The sequence below is a fragment of the Syngnathoides biaculeatus genome, chromosome 8 (assembly GCF_019802595.1).
Source record: "Syngnathoides biaculeatus isolate LvHL_M chromosome 8, ASM1980259v1, whole genome shotgun sequence".
NCBI lineage: Eukaryota > Metazoa > Chordata > Actinopteri > Syngnathiformes > Syngnathidae > Syngnathoides > Syngnathoides biaculeatus.
In genome coordinates this window covers 1,455,755-1,481,113 of record NC_084647.1, presented here as the reverse complement: position 1 = coordinate 1,481,113, position 25,359 = coordinate 1,455,755, and the positions used below count along the sequence as shown (strand labels likewise).

The window sequence follows — 25,359 nt, the reverse complement described above, 5'->3', positions numbered from 1 at the left end:
TTTTCTCGAAAATATCAATTGGTGTGGTGGCATGGTAGTGTAGTGATTTACATAGCAGTGTTTCAGACAGCTGGCCCAGGGGCTATTACCTCCTAATGCCCCATTCCCTTTGGCCTGTTATTGATTATCTGTGCCTCTTGTCCGCTTGGATAAGCGCAAGCTTTTTCCCTCGACCCATAAAAGGATAAATGGTGTAATGGTTTTTTAATTTTTAATATCCATACATCCATTTCCTGTACCGCTTATCCTTATAAGGGTCACAGGTATGTTGGAGTCTATCACAGCCATCTTAAGGCAAGGGGCGGGGTACGCCCTGAACTGGTCACCAACCAATTGCAGGGCATACACAAAGAAATAACCATTCACACTCTTATTCACAACTACGGACAATTTAGTCTTCAATTTAACTACCAATGCATGGTTTTGTGATGTGAAAGGAAACCAGAGTGCCCAGAGGGAACCTATACAGGCATGGGGGAATATGCGAATGCCACAGAGGTAATGCTGGGATTTGAACCCCTGTCCTCAGAAATGTGAGGCAAAAGTTCTAACCAGTCCCACACCGTGCTGCCTCATTTTTAATCTCATTATAGTTTGTGTAATGTTTTTAAACGTTATTCAGTAGTTAATTCATAAAAACAAAATGTTTTTCAAAACGTTTGTCCTTTTCTGGGGTTTGGAAGATAGTTTGGCTTGAGAATGCCCAGATGCCATTTTTCAAGTTATTATATTTGGTGTTTTATTTTATTAATATTCAATGTAAATAAACATGCCCTAAATTGAATCACTATTTATACTTCCCAACAATTACAAACAGCACAATTTAGAGAATAGCCTATTCAATAATAAAGACAATAACGAGCTGTTTCAACAAAACGACCTGAAAAAATCTTCTTTTCCTTTCAGCTTGTCCCGTTAGGGGTCTCCACAGCGTGTCATCTTTTTCCATCTAAGCCTATCTCGTGCATCTTCTCTAACACAACCGCTGACCTCATGTCCTCCCTCACAACATCCATCAACCTTTTCTTTGGTCTTCCTCTCGCTCTTTTGCCTGACAGCTCCATCCTCAGGACCTTTTACCAACAAAAAAAATGACATCATGATTTTCATCCAAACGTTTCAAAGGTTGGATATAATTATGTATATTTTCAGATAATTATATATACAATCCCCTGTCGGAAGGAATTTCAACTCCCACCTCCGAAAGAACTTTGCTCACATCCCAGAGGAGGCGGGGGACATTGAGGCCACATGGACGATGTTCCGGGCCTCCATTGCTGAGGCGGCCGACCAGAGCTGTGGCTGTAAGGTGGTCGGTGTCTGTCGTGGCAGCAACCCGCGAACACATTTGTGGACACCAATGGTGAGGAATGCTGTCAAGTTGAAGAAGGAGTCCTATCAGGCATTTTTAGCCTGTGGGACTCCCGATGTAGCAGAGCGGTACCAGCTGGCCAAGCAGAATGCAGCTTCGGTGGTCACTGAGGCAAAAACCCGGGCATGGGAGGAGTTCGCTGAGGCCATGGAAAACGACTTGGACGGCTTCGAGTAAATTCTGGTCCATCATCCAGCCTCTCAGGAGGGGGAAGCTGAGGCAGGCTCTTCTGTCTCTGGGGTTGAGGTCACCGAGGCGGTTAAAAAGCTCTGTGGTGGCAGGGCCCCAGCAGTGGATGAGATTCGTCCAGAGTTCCTAAATGCTCTGGAGGTTGTTGGGCTGTCCTGGTTGACACACCTCTGCAACACTGTGTAGACAACGGGGACAGTGCCTCTCGATTGGCAGACTGGGGTGGTGGTCCCACTTTTCAAGAAGGGTGACCGGAGGGTGTGTTACAACTATGGGGGGATCACACTCCTCAGCCTACCTGGTAAGATCTATTCAGGGGTACTGGAGAGGAAGGTCCATCAAGAAGTCGAATCTCAGATTCAGGAGGAGCAATGTGGTTTTTGTCCTGGCCGTGGAGCAGTGGAGCAGGTCTACACCCTTGGCAGGATCCTCGAAGGTGCAAGGGAGTTCGCCCAACCAGTCTACATGTGATTTGTGGACTTGGAGAGGGCGTTCGACTGTGTCACTCGGGGAGTCCTGTGGGGGATTCTTTGGGAGTATGGGGTACTGAACCCTCTGATACAAGCTGTTCGGTCCCTGTACGACCGCTGTCAGAGTTTGGTCATTGCCGCAATAAGTCGGACTCGTTTCCGGTGAGAGTTGGACTCCGCCAAGGCTGCCCTCTGTCACCAATTTGGTTCATAACTTTTATGGACAGAATCTCTAAGCGCAGCTGAGGCGTAGAGTGTGTTCGGTTTGGTGGCCTCAGCATCGCATCTCTGCTCTTTGCAGATGAAGTGGCTCCGTTGGCTTCATCAAGCCGTGATCTCCAGCTCTCACTGAAGCGGTCCGCAGCTAAGTGTGAAGCAGCTGGGATGAGAATCAGCACCTCCAAATCTGAGACCATTGTCCTCAGTCGGAAAAGGGTGGTGTGCTCTCTCCGGGTCAGGGATGAGATCCTGCCCCAAGTAGAGGAGTTTACGTATCTTGAAGTCTTGTTCACGAGTGAGAGAAGAATTGAGCGGGAGATCGATATGCAAATCGGTGCAGCGTCAGCAGTGATGCGGACTTTGTATCGGTCCATAGTAGTAAACTCGAAAGGCGAAGCTCTCGATTAACTCCTCCAATAACGTTAGTACGACTGTGTGGCAATGGTATTTTGTTCCAACTCTGCTCTAGCCATGTGCACATTCCACAATGTATTTGTAGGGCTTGGCAGGCGCTGAGGCTTACTCCATTAAAACCTGCCTGCCACGTTGACGTCTTGTTGACTTGAGTGGGTAGGTAGGTGATAAGGCTCAGTCACCCTGTAAATCCCCATTCTCTATTCATATTCACAGACATGAATGACTTCCGACTCAGAATCACATCATTAATCTTTCTATTAGTCTGAAATAATAGTCCATCAAATTAAAAATCCAATTTGCAGTGTCTCGCTGCGGGGAAACTTTTCTTTTTAAGTTTAAAATGGGGTGTGGTCAACACAACCTGGTATTGAACAGTCTAAAGACTGTAGAGATGATTGTGGACTTCAGGAGGCATCCTGTACCACAGCTACCCCTGATGCTGTCCAACTGCCTTCTGTCAACTGTTGAGACCTTCAGGTTCATGGGAATTACAGTCTCAAAGGACCTGAAGTGGGAGACTAACATCAACTCCATCTTCAAAAAAGCCCAGCAAAGGATATACTTCTTGTGACTTCTGAGGAAGCACGGCCTGTCTTATGAGCTGGTGAGACAGTTCTACACAGCGGTTATCCAATTAGTACTGTGTACCTCTATCACAGTATGGTTTTGGCCTACCACAAAAAGACAAACTCCCACTGCAACGGACAACAAAAGAGCTGAACGGATTATCGGCACGACTCTACCGACTATTGAGGACTTACATGCAACGCGAACTGCGTCCAAAGCACGCAGGATCCTTTCAGATCCTCCACATCCTGGCCACCAGCTCTTCCAGCTCCTTCCGTCGGGAAAGTGCTACAGATCAATGCAAGTCAAAACTAGCAGGCATTGAAACAGTTGCTTTTCCTCTGGCAATTCAGTCCTTCTTGATCAGCGAACCTACTATTTTTCTGCATTGTGCCATGTTTGGACACTCACATCCTGCTGGTCCAATCAATATTAATATCAGTAATGCATTTTGTAGACTATCGCACAATTCGTCACTTTAAACTGCTTCCTTTCCACAAATGCCATTTGCACTGGTCTATAACGGGAACCGCGAACGGCTAAAGGGACTCTGTACAAGCGTAACGCATTGTGGGACATTGACACACTTATCTCTTACCTGTTCTAAATGAAGAAGATTTTACATCTTGCACGACTTTTATGAGGAATAGATCCTATAAATATAAATGTCTTGTTCTTTGTTGTTGTTGCTTTGTTGTTCTTTGTTCTGTATGTCGTACCAGAGCAGCACCGACTGCCGTAGAAAAATTCCTCGTGTTTTTACAAACTTGGCCAATAAAGCAGATTTTGATTCTGAAAATGGCTTATTTTAACCAGGATACCTTACTGTTTTTTTGGGTTCTTTTTTCCTGTTGGTGCTGTAAATTTTTGCTGCCTTTGACCAGCTGTTTTTAGCAGGCTAGCAGCTAATCAGCCATTCTGTTTTGGATCAAATGTCTACCATTCATTCTGCTGTGGTCAGTCCATCTCAGCAATGGCTCCATTTCAGCTCTTTGAGGCTATTGGGCACCTCCTTCAACAGAGATTTAAATTGTTCGTTTTCCTTCAACCATTTTTATGGCAAAATATCTGTGAAGCTATATTACACATTTCCAGAAACTATGTGTAGTAAGTGCGAATGACATGGGCCATAAACAAAGGCTAAAAATTGTGAAATGTTTTTTATTTTTTTTAAGTAAATTCAGCATGGTAACATTGCAGCTCTTATCACAATAAATTAAGTTATTCTTCGATCCAATGTGCATCGAATTGTAAAATTGTGATTCTAAATGTTTTTTTTCAGCGGACTCAAATGCCAAATTCAAGTCACCGCTGATATGTGCCCTGATATATTCCATTCAAAAAGCTAACTTTCAAAAAATTATAGATTCAGGGTCCACAAGTTAAGTTTAAGTCAATTTATTTCAATTATTTATTTTTATATAATTTGGGCTTCCACCTTATAAAACCTATGAAACCAGAATTCAGAAAATTCTAATACTGGGGGGGTGGGGGGGTGGACACCATTGCTCTCAGTTTTTGTAGAAAAAAAAAAGAAAGAAATTGCTGTCACATTAAATCAGTCAAAAAATGGTACTTTCAAAACTGTTAATCTTCAATACTTGGTTGGGAATCGCTTTGCTTTAATCACTGCCTCAATGTGCCATGGCATTGAGGCAATCACCCTCTGGCATTGCCTGGGAGTTATTGAAGCCCAGATTTCCTTGATGGTTGCTGTCAGTTCTATGTTTTTGGGGTCTGGTGCCCCTGATTTCCCTCTTGATAATATGCAATTAGCTTCTTATTGGGGTTAAGACCCGGCGAGTTGGGTATGCAGACGAGCACAGTGACAGCATGCGCATCAAACCAGGTTTTGGTGCTTCTGGCGGTATGTCCATGGGCCTGGTCCTGTAAAATGACCCTAATCCTGCAAGATGAATTTGCATCTTCATAAAGATCCTCAGGAGAATGGATCATGTGGTCCTGTTTAACATTCTGGTGGACTTTTGTGGTGACCTTGCATTTAAGAAGGCAGAGTTTACCAACTGCACTGAATACTGCACCCCAAATTATGACTGACTGGATATTTCACACTGAATCTGAAACCTCTTGTTTTTTTTTCTTCTCCCATTTTCTTCCAAACCATTGGACCTGGATTCCAGAATGAAAGGTACACTTTGCTTTCATCGCCAAAAAGGACCACAGACCACTGGCCAACAGTCCACTGTTTGTTCGTTTTAGCCTAATTGAGACGCTTCCTAGTTTAGGTCAGTTTCCGAAGTGGCGAAACGTGAAGAACCTGACACTTGCAGCCCATTTCCAGGATGAGACTGAATTTAACATTTTCTTTAAGCTATGACTCCCTGCTCATTCCATTCTGATAGCCCACTGTCATTCCTTTTGCTGGTGTGTCTTCTCCTGCCACATTTTGTCTTTCGACTGCAGTTTCCATTGATATGCTTGGATACAGCACACCATGAACAGCCGTAAGGAGCTTAGTTACGATTTTCTTTCTGGCTTACGTTTGTGGCTTACCCATCTTATGGTGGGTACCAGAGATGGTCTTCTGGCCAGTTGTCATGTCTCCAGTTTTCCCCATTTTGAAGAAGTGACAATTATTGCCACCTGGTGAAACCAGTCTAGCCAGGTGCTTTGAGTTTAGTACATTTTAAGTAGTTTTAAGTGCGATTTTTTTTTTTTTTCTTTTCTTTTTGTAGACAGTACAGCAGGGGTGTCCAAACTTTTTGCAAAGAGGGCCAGATTTGGTAAGGTGAAAATGTGTGGGGGCCAACTATTTAGCCTGACATTCTTTGAACCATTAACATTAAATACAAATTAACTTTTTGGGATTTTTTTTTATTTAATTACAAATGGCATACTTTTACTTTTACATTTTTTTTTACATTTAGGTTTTTACCAAAATCACAAACCACAAAAAATTAAGAAAACTATAAAGGATATCTAAGTTCATGTGAAACATTACATATTATTCACTATTATATGCTCACTGTAGGAAAAGTGCTGAAAACAAAACAATGATCACTGCATATTCAAACTGTGATTTTGACCATCACAAAAAAATTAATTAACTGAGATTTAAGAATTTATTCAACTCAGAGGACTTAACAAAGGTCTTGCCTGCACTAATGTGAAGGGTGATACTGGGATCTTGACTGCAGTATGTAGTCCATGTCTGGCTCAAGAGCAGTGGTTTTGATGCGCAAGACGTCACGCAGGTGAGAGTCACTCAGTCTCGTCCTCATGCGGCTCTTGTTAATGTTCATAACGGAGAATGTCTTCTCGCACATGTATGTGGAGCCAAACAAGCTCAGCATTTTCTTAGCAAATGTCCGAATTGCTTGGAACCTGCCTTCATCCAGCTGGCGGTAGAAGTTGACAAGAGGGAGCTGTTGGTGCCGACTGCGATGCTCGGCGTCACACTGCAGCTCAATGAGCTCCAGTTGCAGGTGGTCTGGAGCGTCATCAGGGTCCACGGAGAAAGGAGAGGAAAAAAGCGTGATCTCCTTTTCAATAGCTGCAAAGTCCCGAAAGCGCTGCTGAAACTCCTCAACCAGAGATGAGATGTCTGCTGCATACTTTGTCATTTGCGCACTGATATTGATCTGTGGGAAACTGGTCACAATTTCCTGCAGCGACAGGAAATGTGCGGTATTGGGCTGCGCCTGTGACAGGTGTCTTTGGAAAAGTAGCAGCTTGGTCCGAAAGGCTTTGATGTGTGAATACAGTTGGCTTACCACTGCATTTTGCCCTTGAAGGCTTGTGTTCAGCACATTCAGATGTCTCGTTATGTCAACTAAAAATCCCAAATCAGCCAGCCAAACAGGATCATTTAATTGTGGCATGGGTTGTCCCTTTTTTGTCAAGAATTGTCCAATTTCCTCCCTGAGAGAGAAGAAGCGCTGCAGCGCAGACCCCCGACTGAGCCACCTTACGTCGGTGTGATACAAAACATCTCCGTATTCAGCCTGAATGTCGAGAAGAAACTGTTGAAACTGGCGGTGGCACAGCGCTTTGGAGTGAATATAATTAATAGTCTTTATCACCGGTTTCATAACATTATCATATTTCATATATTTGGCACAGAGAACTTCTTGATGAATAATACAGTGGAGTTTAATAGCGCTGCCTCCTTCTTCGCTGACTTTGTTACAGACAAGGCTTGATAATCCACTCCGCTCGCCAGCCATGGCAGGTGCGCCGTCCGTAATAATCCCGGTGACTTTATTCCACTGTAGTTTCATGTCATCTACGGTGGAACAAACAGAAACAAATAAATCCGTTCCTCTTGTTTGGCCCGTCAGACTCTGGAGGTCCAGAAGCTCTTCACTCACGTTCATGTCATTGTCCACTCCTCTTAAAAAGAACAGTAACTGAGCGGTGTCGGACGCATCCGTGCTTTCATCGCACGCTAACGAGAAAAAGTCAAACTCAGTTCCTTTTGCCTCTGTCTCTTAATATCTAATGAAACGTCTTCAATTCTCCGTACCACAGTATTACGAGCCAGGCAAATATTGGCAAACTCTTGCTTCTTCGCGGGACAAATTTTCTCAACCATTTTCATTACACAGTCTTTAATAAATTCACCCTCAGTGAAAGGTTTGCAGTGCTTTGCAATCAGCGTTGCCACTTCGTAGCTTGCCTTTGTGGCATTTTCATTTGACTCACGGACTCTTGTGAAAAAGCTTTGCTGTGCCGTTAAAACAGCTTCCAGTTGCTTCACTTTTTCACCGCGTTTGTTCCCAGTTAGCTTGTCGTAGCTAGCATGTTTCGTCTGGTAGTGCCTCTTGATGTTGAATTCCTTGGAAACAGCCAGAGTCTCTTGGCAAATTAGGCAGACACAGTTGTTTCGTATTTCAGTGAAAAAATACTCAAATTTCCACTTGTCCTGGAAGCGGCGGCCCTCGCGGTCAACTTTCCTTTTTTTGTTTACAGACGCCATGTTAGAAATGGGCTGGGCTGAAACGATCACGCAAGGTCAAGGGTCACGGCGGCCAGAGTGCGGCCACAGGGCTACTGCCATCTTCTGGTGAAATGAAAAATATGAAAAATAGCTTTTTGTACACATGTATTTTATACTGTGGTCAACAGTGCTGGCGGGCCGCATATTATTGATTTCATGATAGAGGCCGCGGGCCGGTAAAAATTTGTCCACGGGCCGCAATTGGCCCGGGGGCCGGACTTTGGACATGTCTGCAGTACAGTATTCTATATTTTGGAATTCCTGATTTCATGGGTTTTATGAGGTGGGAGCCCAACCTATATAAAAATAAACAAATATTCTAAATTGTGGGCCCTGAATCTATAATCTATGAAAGTTTAACTTTTTGAATGGAATTATTGAAATGAACTTTTTCATGATATTCAAATTCCCTTTTTCCCCAAACACCGAAATCAGATCTGATCATTTTGCAATCTTTATGTTGTTAACTGTCTTTTGCATTCAGTCAACAAACTGCATAGATGTCAAACGTAAACTGTCACAGACTCATTTTGACCAAATTCATGCATACGTTTTGATGGCATGGGACGTTTGATATCTTCTTTACTCTTTGGTTGGAAATAATCATCTAGTTCTGTTACCTCGTGGCAGGTTTTGCGAACCCTTTTAACAACCACCAGTTAAATATGGTGCTAGCTAATCTGTTTTGTTTGCACTGTATTGGATACAGCCCTTGCGATTTTTTTTTTGTTTGTTTGTTTTGTTTTTGTTTTGTTTGTTTGTTTTTTTTGGATTAGGTCAAGTGGATCTAATTCTAGAGTCAATCACGGGGTTAAAATTCTATATTGTATGTAATGTACATACACCCCCTGGCCACAATATTAAGTACAACTGACAATTTAAAAATCCACTTCCCTGAGTACCTAATGTATAATGTAAAATCTCTATTTGTTTGTAACTATTTTGGATGTGTAGACAGTTAATGTTCTTATGCACACTTTAATAACTGTTCAAATAAACCAGTGTTTACTCAGTTGTGTCCTTGTACCAAAAATGAACAGGTGTTCAGGTTTACTAAGCAAACGAACTTAGACTGATGCATTTTCTTTGGACACCTGCTTTTATTTCCCACCGTGCAAAAATAAATCAATAGAATCAGCTCCTTATTGCTTTAACATGTTTACATAGTGTTGTCATTCTCTTTCCCATATGTTTGCCTATTCTAAATGTTGGCAAGCATCTGAGACTGGGAAAATATTTTTTAAATGAGATCACAGTCACAATATGTGCATCTTTTATAAAGCTTAATGTGACAGATGCAAACCCACTTATTTATTCGTTTAGCTGACAGTATGCACTTCCCAAACATGCAGCCCATCATGCACAAACACATTTTATGTACTAAATAGAAATGTATGTATGAGTGTATAACATGTACATTTTTCTTCTGTATTCATTGTATGTTTCTCCTCCTCCAGCATGTACAGACTTGCTTGTGGGACGTGCCAAACCCATTTAAGATAGTTCTACTGAAAGGCAGCAAAGTGAATGCAGAGGAGACTGCTAAGGTAAACTTTTTTTTGTTTTGTTTTGTCAACAATCCATCCATAATTGTAATCCAATAGGCCACAATACATCCATAACCGTAATTCACATTGAAAAAAACTTTGACACATTTAAAGTAGAACATAGGCTGATGTTCTTCATTTTGTGCAATACAAATAAACTCAAAAACTTCCTGACGATACTTGAATAATAAGAAATAAACTATTTGTATTGAGTGTCTCGAGTTCCACTCTTTTCAGTGCTAATCGGTTATTAAATCTGTATTTCTTTGTGGTGGTGCCTAGGTTCAAGTCAGGGCCGGTCTTTTTCACGGAACAGAGCTGCTGTGCAAGCCAGCTGTGAGCACTGAGACCTGTGGACGTTCAGAGCACATGTGGAAAGACAGCATATTAGAGTTTGACATTTCTGTCTGTGACCTGCCGCGAATGACACGTCTCTGCTTCGCCATTTATGCCGTCATGGATAAGGTCAAGAAGCAGAAGTCCACCAAAAACGCCCATCCAAACAAGTACCAGACCATTCGCAAGGCAGGAAAAGTGGTAAGAAGCAAATGGGTTTACAGACTTTTACATATATCCTTGATTCATGACTTCTTTCTCTGTGTCATAGCACTATCCCATTGCCTGGGTGAACACAATGGTGTTTGACTACAAAGGTCAGTTGAAGATAGGTGATATCATCCTTCACTGCTGGTCTTCATTTCCTGGTACAGTATTATACTCCACAACCATTCACTTGTTTGCCTTGAATGCAATGAAAAGCTAGTTAATCAAGCAACTTCAGTAATTGACCAATTATTTACTTTTTTTGGACAGATGAACTTGAAGAGATGCTGAACCCCATAGGAACTATTCAGACCAATCCATACACTGAAAATGCCACAGCTCTACACATCAATTTCCTAGAATACGCACCGCACCCCATCATTTTCCCTCCGTTTGACAAGGTCAGATGACAGTAAGCAATTGTACTGTTGTTCTGGTTGCAATCATGTGGTGTTGACATTTTGGACAGAGGAATAAGATCTGATAATTTGGTACCTTGAGTCTTATTTTTTTTTTAATCTATGTATCTGAGTGTGTCTTTACATACTTGTTTACAGATCCTGGAAAAAGCTGCAGAAATTGCCAGAGCAAGTGACTGTTCACCTATGGTAAGTTCATGTACATTGGGATCTAGTTGCATATATAAATGTAAATAGTGAAAATTAGGTGACAAAAGCAGTGATGCTGTTAAAAAAAGACCCTTCCCTCTATGCACACACACCCTTCTTGGAAACCCTTTGTTCTTTTTGGCAGGGTGTAACAGAAAAAGAAAACTAGACTCCAATCAGATTGCTTGCTCTTTTTCCTGCATTATTTACCCCTCAACCTGAAACCTACCCCTGGGCGTGGACAGCCCATTACATAATCCTGTGTTCGGCATGCCCAAACACTACTTGTCAAATTTAGGTGTCCCTGTGAATGAATGAATAACGTACCAACTGCAGCTTGGTGTTCCTTTTCCAGTACTCAGTTTGTGAGGTGGTGGGGTTTGTATAGGTCTACAAGCAGTACCAAGTTAATTTTTTTGTCTTCTTATAAACACGTGTGTATGATACCTGTACGGTGAAATGAAAACAAATTTGTTTGCTTCATGTTTATTTTGGATGGATTAAATGCCTGGAAACAACTGTAATAGGGCTTATCAAGACACATCTGCCATCGAGTTGTCATTTATATTAACTACACTCACTTAACCTCAGTTCTTACCTCTTTCAAATTCCTTTCATTCAGGGTCGTGGAGGTAAAAAGTTCTACATTGAGCTGAAGGAGATCATGGGGCGAGATCCTTTGTCCCAGCTGTGTGAGAATGAGAAGGATTTGATCTGGACACTACGCTACGACTGCCGAGAAAATTTTCCTCAGTCACTGCCCAAGCTGCTGCTCTCCGTCAAGTGGAGCAAACATGAGGACATGGCCCAGGTTTGCAAAAATGAAAAAGACAGATGAGAAAAATATCATCCCATGTGCTTCATTACAAAAATGGGTGTTGTAGAGTCAAGTGTTTACAACAGAAGAACACTAGTGTGGCAATAATAAATCTAGTCAGTGACTAGGAAAAGATAATAGTAAAAGTAAAGCACAATGAGAGTAAAGTATCTAGTTTTCACATGGTCATTTAAAGTTGTACCATTACGCGCCCTGTGTTTGTTTAAAAGTTCCATATTGTGTTGGTTTAATGTGTTAGTGTGTCTGTTTCTCAGCTGCAAGCACTTCTTCAGATTTGGCCCAAACTGTGTCCAAGAGATGCGCTTGAGCTTCTGGATTTTAACTACCCAGATCAATATGTCCGAGAGTACGCTGTACGCTGCTTGTATGATATGAGGTCAGCATAAATACTGTCCCAGCTCTAAAATGTTATACTATTATCTTGTGCTGTCCCGCTTTGACTTCCATCAATATTTCCAGTCTCTTTCACTTCAGTCATGTTCTGTGCCTTTCATTTTTTTTCCTCAATAGTGGAAGAATCTGACATAATATTTACTCTTCCTTCCCACTTGTTGTTGTTAAGTAATGAGGAGCTGTCACAGTACTTGCTACAGTTGGTGCAGGTGTTGCGCTATGAGCCCTATTATGATTGTGCCCTTACCCACTTCCTGCTGGAGCGAGCTCAGGGCAACCGCAAGATAGGGCACTTCCTTTTCTGGCACTTACGGTGAGTTTGTTTGTTTACATTCAACGAGATTGTTTTTTTTTTGTTGTTGTTGTTGATGTTTCTATTTAATTTCTTACAACGTGCAATTGCATGGTGGCTGCCAACACATTTTTTTTCACTTATTTCTCATATGTCTCTGCTGCCACCCACAGGTCAGAAATCCACATGCCTGCTGTTTCGGTTCAGTTTGCCCTCATGCTTGAAGCCTACTGTAGAGGCAGTATCCCTCATATTGAGGTGCTAAAGAAACAGGTATAGACGTAATTCTTAGTTTTCTTTAAAACTATTTAGATTTAAACAGGATTTCTTTTGAATAATTCCATTAACGCATTAGACATTGTTGGACCATATTAACGCAAATATATTGTCAACTTGGTCACATCAGATTTATGGTATTTAAAGCCACACTGACAATAGCATCACCCTCCTGCCCTTTAAACTTTGCCATTTGCACTGCTCTGACAGTCGGACCCTTGAAAGTTCTCCTACTTCCCCTTAAACCCTGTCATGCGTTAACCGCTTCCTGTTTTGAAGAGTACACGTATTAGGTAGTCATTATATTGCTGACTGTGTGATTCGGGAGAACATGCATGCCATCAACATTTTTTGGTTCAATAGCAGTCGGAATCAATTATTTACTGTTTAAATAATGACTTATCTGATTATTAAAAGTAATGCAAATGTGAAACAACAAAGCCATTTTTGAATCTTTTCCAACTAGGTGGAAGCCCTGAGTAAGCTAAAATCAGTGAATGAGCTAATCAAGCTGGGAACCATGAAGAATGCTCGGGGTAAGACAAAGGAGGCAATGTTGACTAAGGAGGCTATGATGACTTGCCTTCGGCAGAGTGGCTACTCAGAGACTCTGTCTGACCTCCACTCTCCTCTAAATCCCAACATCCTGCTGTCAGGCATGAAGTGAGATAACAATCTAGGAATGTGGGCCAAAGTGTCAAGTTGTCACTTTTTGAACATGCTCAATCCTGATTTGTCAGTGTGGAAAAGTGTCGCTACATGGACTCCAAGATGAAGCCACTCTGGATTGTTTACAACAACAAGTTGCTGGCAGGAGACACGTTGGGAATCATCTTCAAGAATGGGGATGGTACGAGATGGGGCAGGGTTATTAAATCTGTCAGTTTTCATATTATTTCTTGTCAGTTTTCTTTCTCATTTAGCTTTCCCCCTCAGATCTAAGGCAAGATATGTTGACACTGCAGATATTGAGGTTAATGGATTTGCTATGGAAGGAGGCTAATCTAGATCTCAGGTGAGTGTGTGCATGTATGTGAATCTGTCTGCGTGTGTGTGTGTGTGTGTGTGTGTGTGTGTGTGTGTGTGTGGTGTGTGTGTGTGTGTGTGTGTGGTGTGTGTGGTGTGGTGTGTGTGTGTGTGTGTGTGTGTGTGTGTGTGTGTGTGTGCGTGTGCGTGCGTGCGTGCGCGTGCGTGCGTGCGTGCGTGCGTGTGCGTGCGTGCGTGCGCGCGTGCATGTGTGTGTGTCTGTCACCTTGTTTGCTCGTGCTCTCGAAAGGAATGGGCTACCCTCTGGTATCTGGCTGGAAAGGAGGAGAAGCAATTGCATCCCCTGTGCTGGTTTGACATCAACTTTTATTACACACATGCAAATACGCACACACCATCTTTTCATCCGAACCAAGGCCACAGACACACAAGTGCTTTTGTTGTCTTCCTCACAAGGGAAGATGATTTGGACACTTTTATAAAGATGCATATGCAGCATGAGTTTTAGTGCATATAACACCTACGTTATACAGCCACGAGAATGCGAGCTCAGCATTAAAATTTACATTAGCAATTTAGATTTTTGCTTCTCATTGGTTTCGGAAAAAGATCTAGAAAAGCACTGTATGAAGCTGATGTAATTTTATCTTATAAATAAATAGCGACCGTATGTTTGATAATTTTGGTGGTTTTTACAAATTATCTTCTCTGCTGTTCATATTTAGTTCATTAATTCATCTTCCGTTCCACTTATCCTCATTAGAGCCATCGGGCTGTTCATATTTGTCCTATTTCAATTATTACTCATCACAGCTTCCTTGCTTGTCTGTCTGTCTGTCTTTCTTTTTTCTTTCTTTCTTGACAAAAAAAATGAATTTTATATCTTTGTTTGAAGCCTTAATTGTTCCGAAAGATTGAAATGTTCCAGGGGGCCAAATACTTTCACAAGGCACTGTATATGTGTGTGTTTTATTCAGAATGGGACAAGCCGAAAGGAAAAGAAGAAGAAGATCTACAGAGCCTCTCCAAAAAAAACTGAATATCATGGAAACATGTATTTCCATGATTCCATTCAAAACGTTAAACTTCCATAGATTATAGATTCAGGGCCCACAATTTAAACAATAAACATAATTTTGCCTTCCAGCTCATAAAAGCCACAAAATAAGGCATTCAAAAAAATCTCAACACTGTGAAGAACGCAGCATTTATTTTTCAGTTTTTGTAGAAAAAAAAAAAAAAGTAATTAGGGTCACATTGATCAAAATGGGGTAATTTCAAAACAATATTTCTTCACTACTTGGCTGGGCATCACTTTGCTTTAATCACTGCCTGGATGTGCCTGTGGTCATCACCTGTGGCATTGCCCGGGGCTTATGGAAGCCCATTTTTCCTTGTTGCTTGCCGTCAGTTCTCCTTTGATTTTGGATTCTCAATGGGTTTTAGATCCGGCCAGTTGGCTTGCCAGTCAAGCACTGTGATGGCATGGACATCAATGCAGGTTTTGGTGCTTCTGATGGTATGGGCAGAGGCCAGGTCCTGCTAGGGTTTGCACACGCACATGGCCATGAATAGAAACTGGGAAGTGTTGTGTGCTTACACGTATATATCCATCCATCCATTTTCTTAGCCGCACGATGGTCGCAGGAGTGCTGGAGCCAATCCCACATGTCAATGGGGAGGAGGCAGGTTACACACACGCCGACACAGAGAGAACATGTAAACTCCACACACGGAGGTCCAGGATTGAACAGCTGCACCACCGTGCCGCCTCATAAAGTATGTTGTTGCTTATACAGTACCAGCACGAGAGGCATAACTAAGTGGCTAATAACCAGTAATGATTAGATGCGTGCAAATTTCCCCGGCTGATGAACGAGCCTCAACTGTGACAGCCATAGCTTTATCCTGTCAGGTTGACCCCACAAATATGGGTGCGTTTTCTCAATTTTGTTGCAGTTTGGTGCAGAAAACGTCGGCATCTTGGCTTAGCTAGAACGAATGGTCTGTAATGCTAAGCACTGGTTACGTCAGGGGTTCAGGATCAAGAATTTTTCTTCCAGATCTGGCTGTGAAAGCTGGCACATATCCAGATTTTGCTTTGATTTAAAATAAATGTTCTTTATTTTCATTTTTTTTTTCAATCAATATCCAAAATATATGTAATAATAATATTACTACACTTTGGAGGGTTTATTGTACATATGAATTATGGGGAGAGTCTTTCATTAAGTTTAGTAGATGATTTGTCCATGACACTCAGTTTAAAACAGTTGTGAACTGAAAATTTTGAGCTGATTTTTTTTTTTTTTTTTTTCAATTCCCAATTTTGTTGGTTTGATGAGCAAGACGTTGAGTCTAAAGTTATCAAATTCATGACTCAAGTCTGACTTGAGTCACAGTCATCTGATTCAAGTTTGAATTTTGCTGTTGCCCAGACTTTTTCACACTAGTTTGTTTATTGCTGTCATAGATATGAACAATCAACACTAAGCTCGTTAGAGCAAAGTGTCAGCAGATTCCACGTTTGTGGAGGCACTGATCACCAAAATAACAAGGATGTCTACACATTGTGCTGCATACAGTTGCACACAATGCTGTACAGTCACAATGAGTGAACTGGAAATAACTCACGTAGGCGAGAAAACTTTTGGGGTCCTTTGTTTTTTTTCCCCAAATTTTCTTGATTGATGGCACTTTTTTTATATATATATAAAAGTGTAAACCTCTACATTTCTACGACACACTTCCAAATATACAACCCCAATTACAATGAAGTTGTGACGTTGTCCATCCATTTTCTGAACCACTTATCCTCATAAGGGTCGCAGATGCCTATCCAGACTATCATCGGACAGGAGGGCGGGTACATCCTGAGCTGGTTGGCACCCATACGCAGGGCTCACAGTGACAGACAACAGTTGCACTTACAATCAAACCTAAGGGCAATTCAGAGTCTTCAATTCATGCATGTTTTTGAGATGTCGGAGGAAACCTGAATGCCTGGAGAAAACCCACACATACACGAGGAGAACATGCAAACTGCACACAGGCAGGACTGGGATCCGAACATCAGTACGCAGAACTGTGAGGCCAACGCTCTAACCATTTGCCCCACCGTGCCGCTGTTGGGACGTTATGTGAAACAAATAAAAACAAAATACAATGATTTGCAAATTACGTTCAAGGTATGTTTGATTGAATGCACTACAAAGACATGTTTAATGTTCAAGCTTATAAACTAGCCAATTATCATTAACTACAGTACCAATGACATGACCTATCTAATACATTATTTTCAATGAATGGCCTTCCCCTTTAACTTTGAATTTTATGGCTGCAACATGTTCTAAAAGCTCGGGCCGGTGTCAATAAATAAAGTTGAGGAATGCTCATCAAGCACCTGTTTGGAATATCCCACAGGTGAACAAGGTAATTGGGAACAGGTTGGTGCCATGATTGGGTATAAAAGGAGCTTCCCTGAATTGCTCAGTGATTCACAAGCAAGGATGGGGCGAGGTTTACCTCTTTCTGTAGAAGTGCTTGTTGGATCAATATAAAATAGCTCAAATGGCTGAAAATACAGTATCCCAACAGTTTAAGGCCATTGTCCCTCCAAGTACAATTGCAAGGAATTTAGGGATTTCATCATCTACGGTCCACAATATCAAAAGGTTTAGAGAATATGGAGAAATCACTGGACGTAAGCTCTAAGGCTGAAAACCAACATTGAATGCCTGTGACCTTCGATTCCTCACGCACCACTGCAATAAAAATCGACATCAATGTATAAAGGATATTACCACATGGGGTCACGAACAACGTCACTAAATACAGTTTGGCGCTACTTTATTAAGTGCAACCTAAAACTACTCTGCAAAGCAAAAGCCATTTATCAACAACACTCAGAAACGCTTCCAGCCGCTTTGGGCCTGAGCTCATCTAAGATAGACTGATGCTAAGGGGAAAAAGTGCTCCGTGGTCTGAATCCACATTTGAACCCTGATCCTACCTCCGCTCTTGTAGGTAACTCTATGTACCTGTCTCTTCTGGGGAAAAAACTTTTCACCACTGCCAATTCCATCCTTTTTGCGAAGTCCACCACCATCTGACCCTCAAAGTTCCTTCGCTGAATGCCGTACAGTGTTCCCTTTTTTTTTTTTGCTGGGGTTACGTTCCTTTGCCTCACACTCTGACTGTGTAGGCAAGTCATTACTCAAGATGTTCTTCACACTCATGATATCACATCAAAACTAAAATTATCACACCACAGCAAACAGAATACCATACCTAGCAAATGACAAAACTAAAGAAATGATTGACAGAAAACAATGCAATTTAAATGCGATTTAAACGCCACTTTATAGTTGTCCCGTTTATTTAGGAGAGAATTTAAGACTTCTAAGTGCACCATGAAGATATGGTACATTATGGCGGGGAGGACATTGAGAGTAAAATGCGCGAATATGTGGGGCTGCGAATGGTGACCTGATGTAATAATTTAAAATCAGCAACTCATAACTACACATTCTCAGCTAAAAACCCAATGTGATGCTTCTGTACAATGATGCGCTTGCTGCTGCTGCTATGCATTGATCCCATACCACCTATAATCAATTTTGAGATTGCTGATGTGTGTAGAGTGTGATCAGATAATGATCAGTTTCATCCGCCCAAGACTATTGGAAAGCAAACATCTGTGAACTTTAATTTGCAGCCTACACTTTTGTGATGCTGGGAATGGGTAAATCTCTACTATATTTTCTTGTGATTAACATCCTAAAATCTGCTCTCCCTCCATGTCATGCAGGGTAGTACCATATGGTTGTCTAGCAACAGGTGACCGGGCAGGGCTAATTGAAGTTGTGTCATCGGCCAACACAATTGCCAACATCCAGTTGACTAGCTCCAATGTTGCAGCCACAGCTGCTTTCAACAAGGATGCTCTGCTCAACTGGCTCAAGGAACGGAACTCTGGGTACAATGGTGCTATAGGAAGCATTATCTCTAATTACAGTCTGCGCTTTATTTGAACACTGCTCATTTGTTGTTTAAACAGTGATGCTCTTGATCGAGCCATTGAAGAGTTCACACTGTCATGTGCAGGCTACTGTGTAGCCACATATGTCCTCGGCATCGGGGACCGCCACAGTGACAACATCATGGTCCGAAGCACAGGACAGGTTGGAAAAATTTTGTGTTTATAGTAATTGGGTGAATAGTCTGATAAAATAATTAACTAGATGTTTCAATGCTGATTGAGCTCGCTCTTTCCTTTTCTTTGTTTCTGCCCATCAGCTCTTCCATATAGACTTCGGTCACATCCTGGGCAACTTTAAGTCCAAGTTTGGCATAAAGAGGGAGCGTGTGCCATTCATCCTCACACACGACTTTATTCACGTCATACAGCAGGGCAAAACTGGTTACACTGAAAAATTTGGCAGGTCTGTTCCACTTTTTCTGCTTTATCAAAACATTAGTTCTTGTTGGCTTTTGAAAACAAATCTCATAACAGTGTTTTACATATTATACATTTGAATATGTCATTTTAAGATTAAGTAGTAATCCTGTTAAACCGATGTTATTTTAGTTATTAGATGTCCCCCACCTCTCAGTTAAAGTCAGCTGGAATAAGGTCCAGCTAAGAGCACATGCTATGGCAAATGGATGGAACCTTTCAATAGAACGTTTTAAACCTACCAAAGGGGAAGTCAACATTTAGCTTGTAATTTCATTTAGTCGGCTTCTTGGATCACTAAGTTTGTCTGTATTGATATTCTAGTAACTTCTGTTTGCTACTGCAGTATGTGTAGCTACCAGTAGGAGGCAGAATAGACTGAAGTACCCTTGCAGCTTTATGCAGCTTTTTATGTTTTATTTTATGCAGCTTATAGTTCCTCAAAACCTTCAAGAACATCATCTTATGAACCTGTCAAGCCAGGGGATGGATAGTGTATTCATTTTGCCTATTCAATTCTTACAAGCGCGCTTATCATTAGCTATATAAAAAAGCTATTACATATGGAATTGTTTGTATTTGGCGTAAGGAAGCAAAATTAAAAACCAATCATGTCAAAAAATGCAAAGTACTTTACCCTAATTGTGTTATTGTCTACAAAAATCGTCACACTAGTTTGGCACATTCGGTGCTGTTGGAAAATTGCACATTCCATTAGTTGGAAACTGTGCCAATTGCAGTTGTCAATGAAATTCCAATGTGCATATTTGGCAGCTTCCGTCAGTACTGTGAGGAGGCTTATCTCATCTTGAGGAAGAACGGGAACCTCTTCATCACACTGTTTGCCCTCATGCTGACCGCTGGCCTGCCTGAGCTCACTTCAGTCAAAGACATCCAGTACCTCAAGGTGAAACACACACTCTCATGCCTTTCAGCCTTTGCCAACGTGTCTAAACTGCCAAATTGAAATAAGTAAAGTATCAATAACATTCAAGTGACAGTTATTAGGATAAACCTCAGTTTGAAAGCACATCATCTATTGGCTAGATCCTTGTGCCAACCGCATTCAACTTGTCCACACCTACACTGTATCTTCAGAGGTAGTGTCAGAGATAGTATGAATGGTAAAGGTTTTTGTTACGTGGCGGTGAATACTGTTCTGTATTATATTTTTGTTGCCGCTTTGTGCTCTGCTGTGGGTCCTGGCTCACAAAATCTGTTGTTCATCCCAGATGGGTTCAATGGGTTGGGGTCAGGGGTCAGTTCAAGTTCTTCCACACCAAACCCTTCCAAGCATGTGGACATTGTTTAGCACATATTGATGTAAATATGTTGAAATAAAATCTGATATTCTGAACTTTTCTCATTCATTTTTCCATCTGAAAACCAAAACTGTTCAGCATACAACAAAAACTAAGGAATTGACCTCGCCATTCCAGTACTTTGGACGGGACAGTACAGTATATTATGCCCTTCAGCAAACATAGCTGCACTAGCCTTTAGTGTGTTCTATTTTATTATAAAACAAGCATTGAGTCAGTGTTATGAATGTCAGATTTCCCTCATAAAAGTCACTTGTGGAAAAAAAATCAAAATGCCAGAGAAAATAAGTCAGTTTTTACCCAATGAATTTCGGCAGCTCCCAAACACATGCCACCCATCTTTCAAGCAGCCACAGACTCCTTCTCAATAGTACTTGGCATATGATTACAAACTAGCACTCCTTTCCATACAATCAGCAGGAAATGTAATTAATTAATCATTAGTGGTGGATTACCCAGCATGGTGCTCTCTCACTGTCTGTCTGGTTCGTTCTGTAACTCAGCCAGCAAAGTTCAAATACTGATGATATAGTCTGATGTTAATGTTCCAAATGTTTATTTTCCATTGTACCTCTGATACCCTTCCTTCTCGTATCCTTCTCCAATGTATTTAAGACACTAAAATCTTGTATTTATGACTTTATTCTTGTGGTTTTGCTTCTCTTTAACTTTTCTTTTCACCATGGCCTTATTTAATCATTTGTGAGATACTAATATGAGAAGTCCAGGTTTTGACCACATCTTCCTCTCTTGTCTTTATTTCCCATGCTCCACGTCTCACAGGATTCCCTGGCTTTGGGCAAAACAGACGAGGAGGCACTGAAACAGTTCCGCCAGAAATTCGATGAGGCCCTGAGGGAGAGCTGGACAACCAAAGTCAACTGGATGGCCCACAATGTCGCCAAAGACAACCGCTCCTAGAGCACCAGAGACGCGTTGAAGGCAACCACATAACAGGCTCATCCGCGCTAGCTCTTTTGGGTTGTGTGGTGGATTTGACATTTGTTAGAACAGAATGGGCCCACGCTCTAACCACACCACTGAGGTCCTTTCCACATTCCTTGATTCCTTAAAGGACCATCACACCAACAGGAAGTCCATAATGAGTGATGCTGAAAGTGTACCCAACGACCCGTTTGTGGGCAGATTGTATTTTTTTATTATTAGATTCCTTCTCTCGATGCTCCAGGATTATGAGACTTTAAGGGAAGTGAGAAGCCTTCTGTTCCCATTTTAAAATGACTGACTTAAAACTGTTTGGACTATTAAACACTGGAACATTTTAAAAAGAAATTGAGATGGTTTTTTTTTTTTTGTTTGCTTGTGTTGGGTTTTTTTTGGTGCCTAACTCCAATTAAGTCCAAAACAAGCAGTTACTACTATCCCAAAACCTTTCAATAGACTGCCACCCAATGGCAGATGGACTGAGAAATACGAAAAAGCAACTGTGATGTTGCTGGCCTTATCCATGAATGTACAAATGTTTTCCACACTTGTGAGTCTTTATATGGCCAATTATTTTGGAGTTATTGTGAAACCCCCAAGCGTCAGTCTCTGTGTGCGTGTTCTGTGCAATATCCATTGAGTACATAAACCATATCTACAGTACATTTATAAAGCCCTCAGGCCTAAGCCTATACTGTAATGTTTTTTGTGTATCAACTATAGTTTATACCACTATGTATCAACAGTCTGACACTGGATATTGTCAAATGTACAGGCTTTTTTTCCTTTTTTTTTCAACATGAGTTGTTTTTTTTTTTTAAATAGGTTTTATTAATTAAATGTTATTTTCCACTGGGCTGTATTTCATCCTGTGGTCTATTGTACATTGTGAGGATTGCATGAATGTTTAACTTTTGAGAATTTCTGTCCTAGTCTTCAAACGCAAAATATTACATTGAATATTTAAATGTTAGATGGTATCACCAAAAATAGTTTATATCTTGAACCACTCTAAATATTTCAGTCTAGTATAGATGCCGATGCCTCAGAACAGTAAGAAATCTGCCTCAATAAAAGTGCCTGTCCCCTCAAAATAATACAAATGGTCGTGTATAATTCAATGTACTGTATACACGGAACAGTTTTGAAAGAATTTGATTTGCATTCATTTTTGGGGTTTACCCAGGGTCAGATTGCGGGGACAGCATCTTAAGCAAGGAAGCCCAGACTTCCCTCTCGTCAACCACTTCGTCCAGCTCTTCCGGGGGGAATCTGAGGACATTCCCAGGCCAGCCAGGAGACATAGGCCCTCCAGCCTGACTTAGGTCTCCCTGGGACCTTCTCCTGGTAAGACATACACGGAAAACCTCAACAGGGGGGCGTCCAGGAAGTATTGGGATTCCCACATAATTTCTATGCAGGACGCGCCCCACTGCAACATGATTGGCTTGTGTGTCGCAGCATGGGGAGGCTACGCAAATGTAATAAGATGACCATCCCAAAAATATCACATTTTTATGAAATTAAATTTTTTTTTAGTGTAAGAGTTGGAGTTTAAAGAGCTTTAGAATGGGTTATGTTTTGGATTTGCGGCAACCAACACCAAGTCACATACTTCATTTCCAGGGTAGAAAACATAGGGTGTTTTCTCCAGGGATACAACAGTAGATTATAGTGCAGCATGTGCCCTGGAGCCAGTAATATTGGATAAGAAGAAATTGTGTGAAACCCCAATAATGCATCCAGCAGCCATCTTAACCAGATGCCCGAGCAACTTCATCTGGCTTGTCTTGATGCAGAGTAGCAGCAGCTCGACTCTGAGGGTCTGATGAGAGAGCTCCTCGCCCCATTGCTAAGGGAGAGTTCAGACACCCTGCAAGGAAAACTCATTTTGGCCACTTGTATATGTGATCTTGTTTTTGTTGTTCACGACACACAGCTTGCGACCATCGATGAGGGTAGGAATGTAGATCGATTGGTAAATTGATAGCTTAGTTTTTCTTTTCAACTTCACCATGACAGACTGAAACAGATTCCACTAAGGATGACACTCTGGGATTTCCTCACTCATAATCAAGACCCCAAGATACTTGAACTACTCCATACGGGTAGAGATGTTACCCTTGATCTGGAACTCGAACTCCATCCTTTTCCGACTGAGAACTGTGGTGAATCCCAACTGCTTAAGAGAGTCTTGTGAACCGCTCCATTGCCAGTTGAAGATTGAGGCTTGGTGAAGTCAACAGAAGAGTCACTGATGGTGTACTGATACACACTCCTGCCTTTGGTGCGGGCTGCGTGGGATCAATTTCTCGCTCAGTGATGGTGTCTATCTGCCCTGCAACTGACTGGCGACCAATTCAGGATGTAGTCCGCCTTTCACCCGAAGCTAGCTGGGATAGGCTCCAGCTTTCCTGTGACCCTTATGAGGATAAGTGGCTTGCATAATGGATGGAAGTCAACAGAACCACATCTACAAAAAGGAGAGATGCAATACTGAGATCATCAAACCTGACACGACCATCAAACTCCAGCCTAATATTGCATGGTGCTATCCACATGTATGGAGACTCTCATATCTGAACTTTGAGTTTATGGACCATTCATGACAAGAACAGAAGTTCAATAACAAAACACCACTCAGGTTCTGGTCAGGGAGGGGGTGCTTTTCCTCTCAATTACGCTCCTACGGGTATCACGGTTGTTGCCCATGTGAACGGTTGTTGCCCATGTGAACGTTGGATTCCGCCAGCAGAATAAGGGAGTTCCCAGCAAGCCCTCAATTACACTTTCCAAGGACTCCAAGATATTCTTTGGTGCTTAGGCACAAATAACAGGCATGACCAGTTCTCCCACCCTGAAGGCGGAGGGAGGGTACCCTCTTGTCTACCGGGGTGAATCCTAATGTTCAGGCACCGAAGGGGAGACAATCATTATGCCCGCACATGCTCGGGGGGGACTCACTTTAGGTAACTCCAGAGTGGAAGAGAGTCAAACCCCTTTCAAGAGAACCCAAGCTATGTTGTGGTTATTAACTTGAGTACTTTGCACGTAGAGACAATCAGGAGCTTGTTAGAAAGAACTGAAGCTGTAGATTAACCAGCAAGAAACAGTCACTAACTTCAACCACAGGGTAATAATGATGCTCGGAAAACGGGATCATATTTTGGGGGTGCACATGCTCAATGCACATCAGAGGGATTAATATCAAGAGTTCTCACTTTGCCACATGTCATAAACAACGAATTTGTCTCTGGTAATTGGAGCTGCTCTCGTCTGACAATTGACCACCTTTTGGAAAATACATACTTTTGAGATAATAGCATATGATGGGGAGTCACTTCACTTCTAGCAATATGTCCACAGGGAAGAAGCTGTTGGAATGTCTCCTGATTAAATTTGCATTGATCAATAGTGCCTACCCGAGGTAAGGGTATGGGTCCTTAAGGATGGATAGGAAGGTACTGAAGATTTTTCTGTCAGTCCTGATTGTCCAATGCAGGATGAGGAGAGGACTGATTTGATGAGTCCTGTGTAGACCTCCCTCAACATCTCTAGTGGCAGGCGGTGCTTCTTCAGAACCGTCGGAAGTAAAATCCTCTGCTAGGCTCTTTTGAGGATATAGTTGATGTTGGTCTCCCACTTCAGGTCCTCCGACAGTTTACACAGAGCAGTTAGACAGCATGAGGGGCAGCTGTGGGGAAGGACAATTCCTGAAGTCCACGATTGTTTCAACTGTCTTGAGAGTGTGCTGCTACAGGTTGTGTTGGCTGCACCAAGCCTCTTGGGTTTTAGGATAATTACACAAATAAGTGTACTCACTAAAAAGCCACACATCACGCTCTGTGCCATCGTGTTTTCAACCAAGCTCTTAATCAGAGAATGTATGAGTTGTGCATTGAACCAGGACACCTTGTTAAAATATTGGTTAATTGCATTTGTGGAGGTTAAGTTGG

At 41.8% G+C, this 25,359-nt stretch overlaps 1 protein-coding gene across 10 annotated transcripts in view; it reads left to right on the top strand.

Moving 5' to 3' along the window:
• Positions 1 to 22,265, top strand: part of pik3cb (phosphatidylinositol-4,5-bisphosphate 3-kinase, catalytic subunit beta) — a 79,751-nt gene extending 57,486 nt beyond the window's left edge. For all 10 annotated transcript variants that reach the window (XM_061827165.1, XM_061827175.1, XM_061827168.1 and 7 more), the window contains 17 exons: positions 9,652 to 9,741; positions 10,024 to 10,278; positions 10,349 to 10,445; positions 10,555 to 10,685; positions 10,842 to 10,892; positions 11,515 to 11,703; positions 11,985 to 12,106; positions 12,293 to 12,436; positions 12,589 to 12,688; positions 13,158 to 13,354; positions 13,432 to 13,541; positions 13,628 to 13,706; positions 18,489 to 18,656; positions 18,738 to 18,861; positions 18,977 to 19,122; positions 19,911 to 20,043; positions 21,242 to 22,265. In XM_061827165.1, the coding sequence (XP_061683149.1) occupies positions 9,652 to 9,741; positions 10,024 to 10,278; positions 10,349 to 10,445; positions 10,555 to 10,685; positions 10,842 to 10,892; positions 11,515 to 11,703; positions 11,985 to 12,106; positions 12,293 to 12,436; positions 12,589 to 12,688; positions 13,158 to 13,354; positions 13,432 to 13,541; positions 13,628 to 13,706; positions 18,489 to 18,656; positions 18,738 to 18,861; positions 18,977 to 19,122; positions 19,911 to 20,043; positions 21,242 to 21,379 (2,274 nt within the window). In that variant the 3' untranslated portion in view covers positions 21,380 to 22,265. The remainder of the gene's footprint in view (positions 1 to 9,651; positions 9,742 to 10,023; positions 10,279 to 10,348; positions 10,446 to 10,554; positions 10,686 to 10,841; positions 10,893 to 11,514; positions 11,704 to 11,984; positions 12,107 to 12,292; positions 12,437 to 12,588; positions 12,689 to 13,157; positions 13,355 to 13,431; positions 13,542 to 13,627; positions 13,707 to 18,488; positions 18,657 to 18,737; positions 18,862 to 18,976; positions 19,123 to 19,910; positions 20,044 to 21,241) is intronic.
• The last annotated feature ends 3,094 nt before the right edge of the window (positions 22,266 to 25,359 follow it).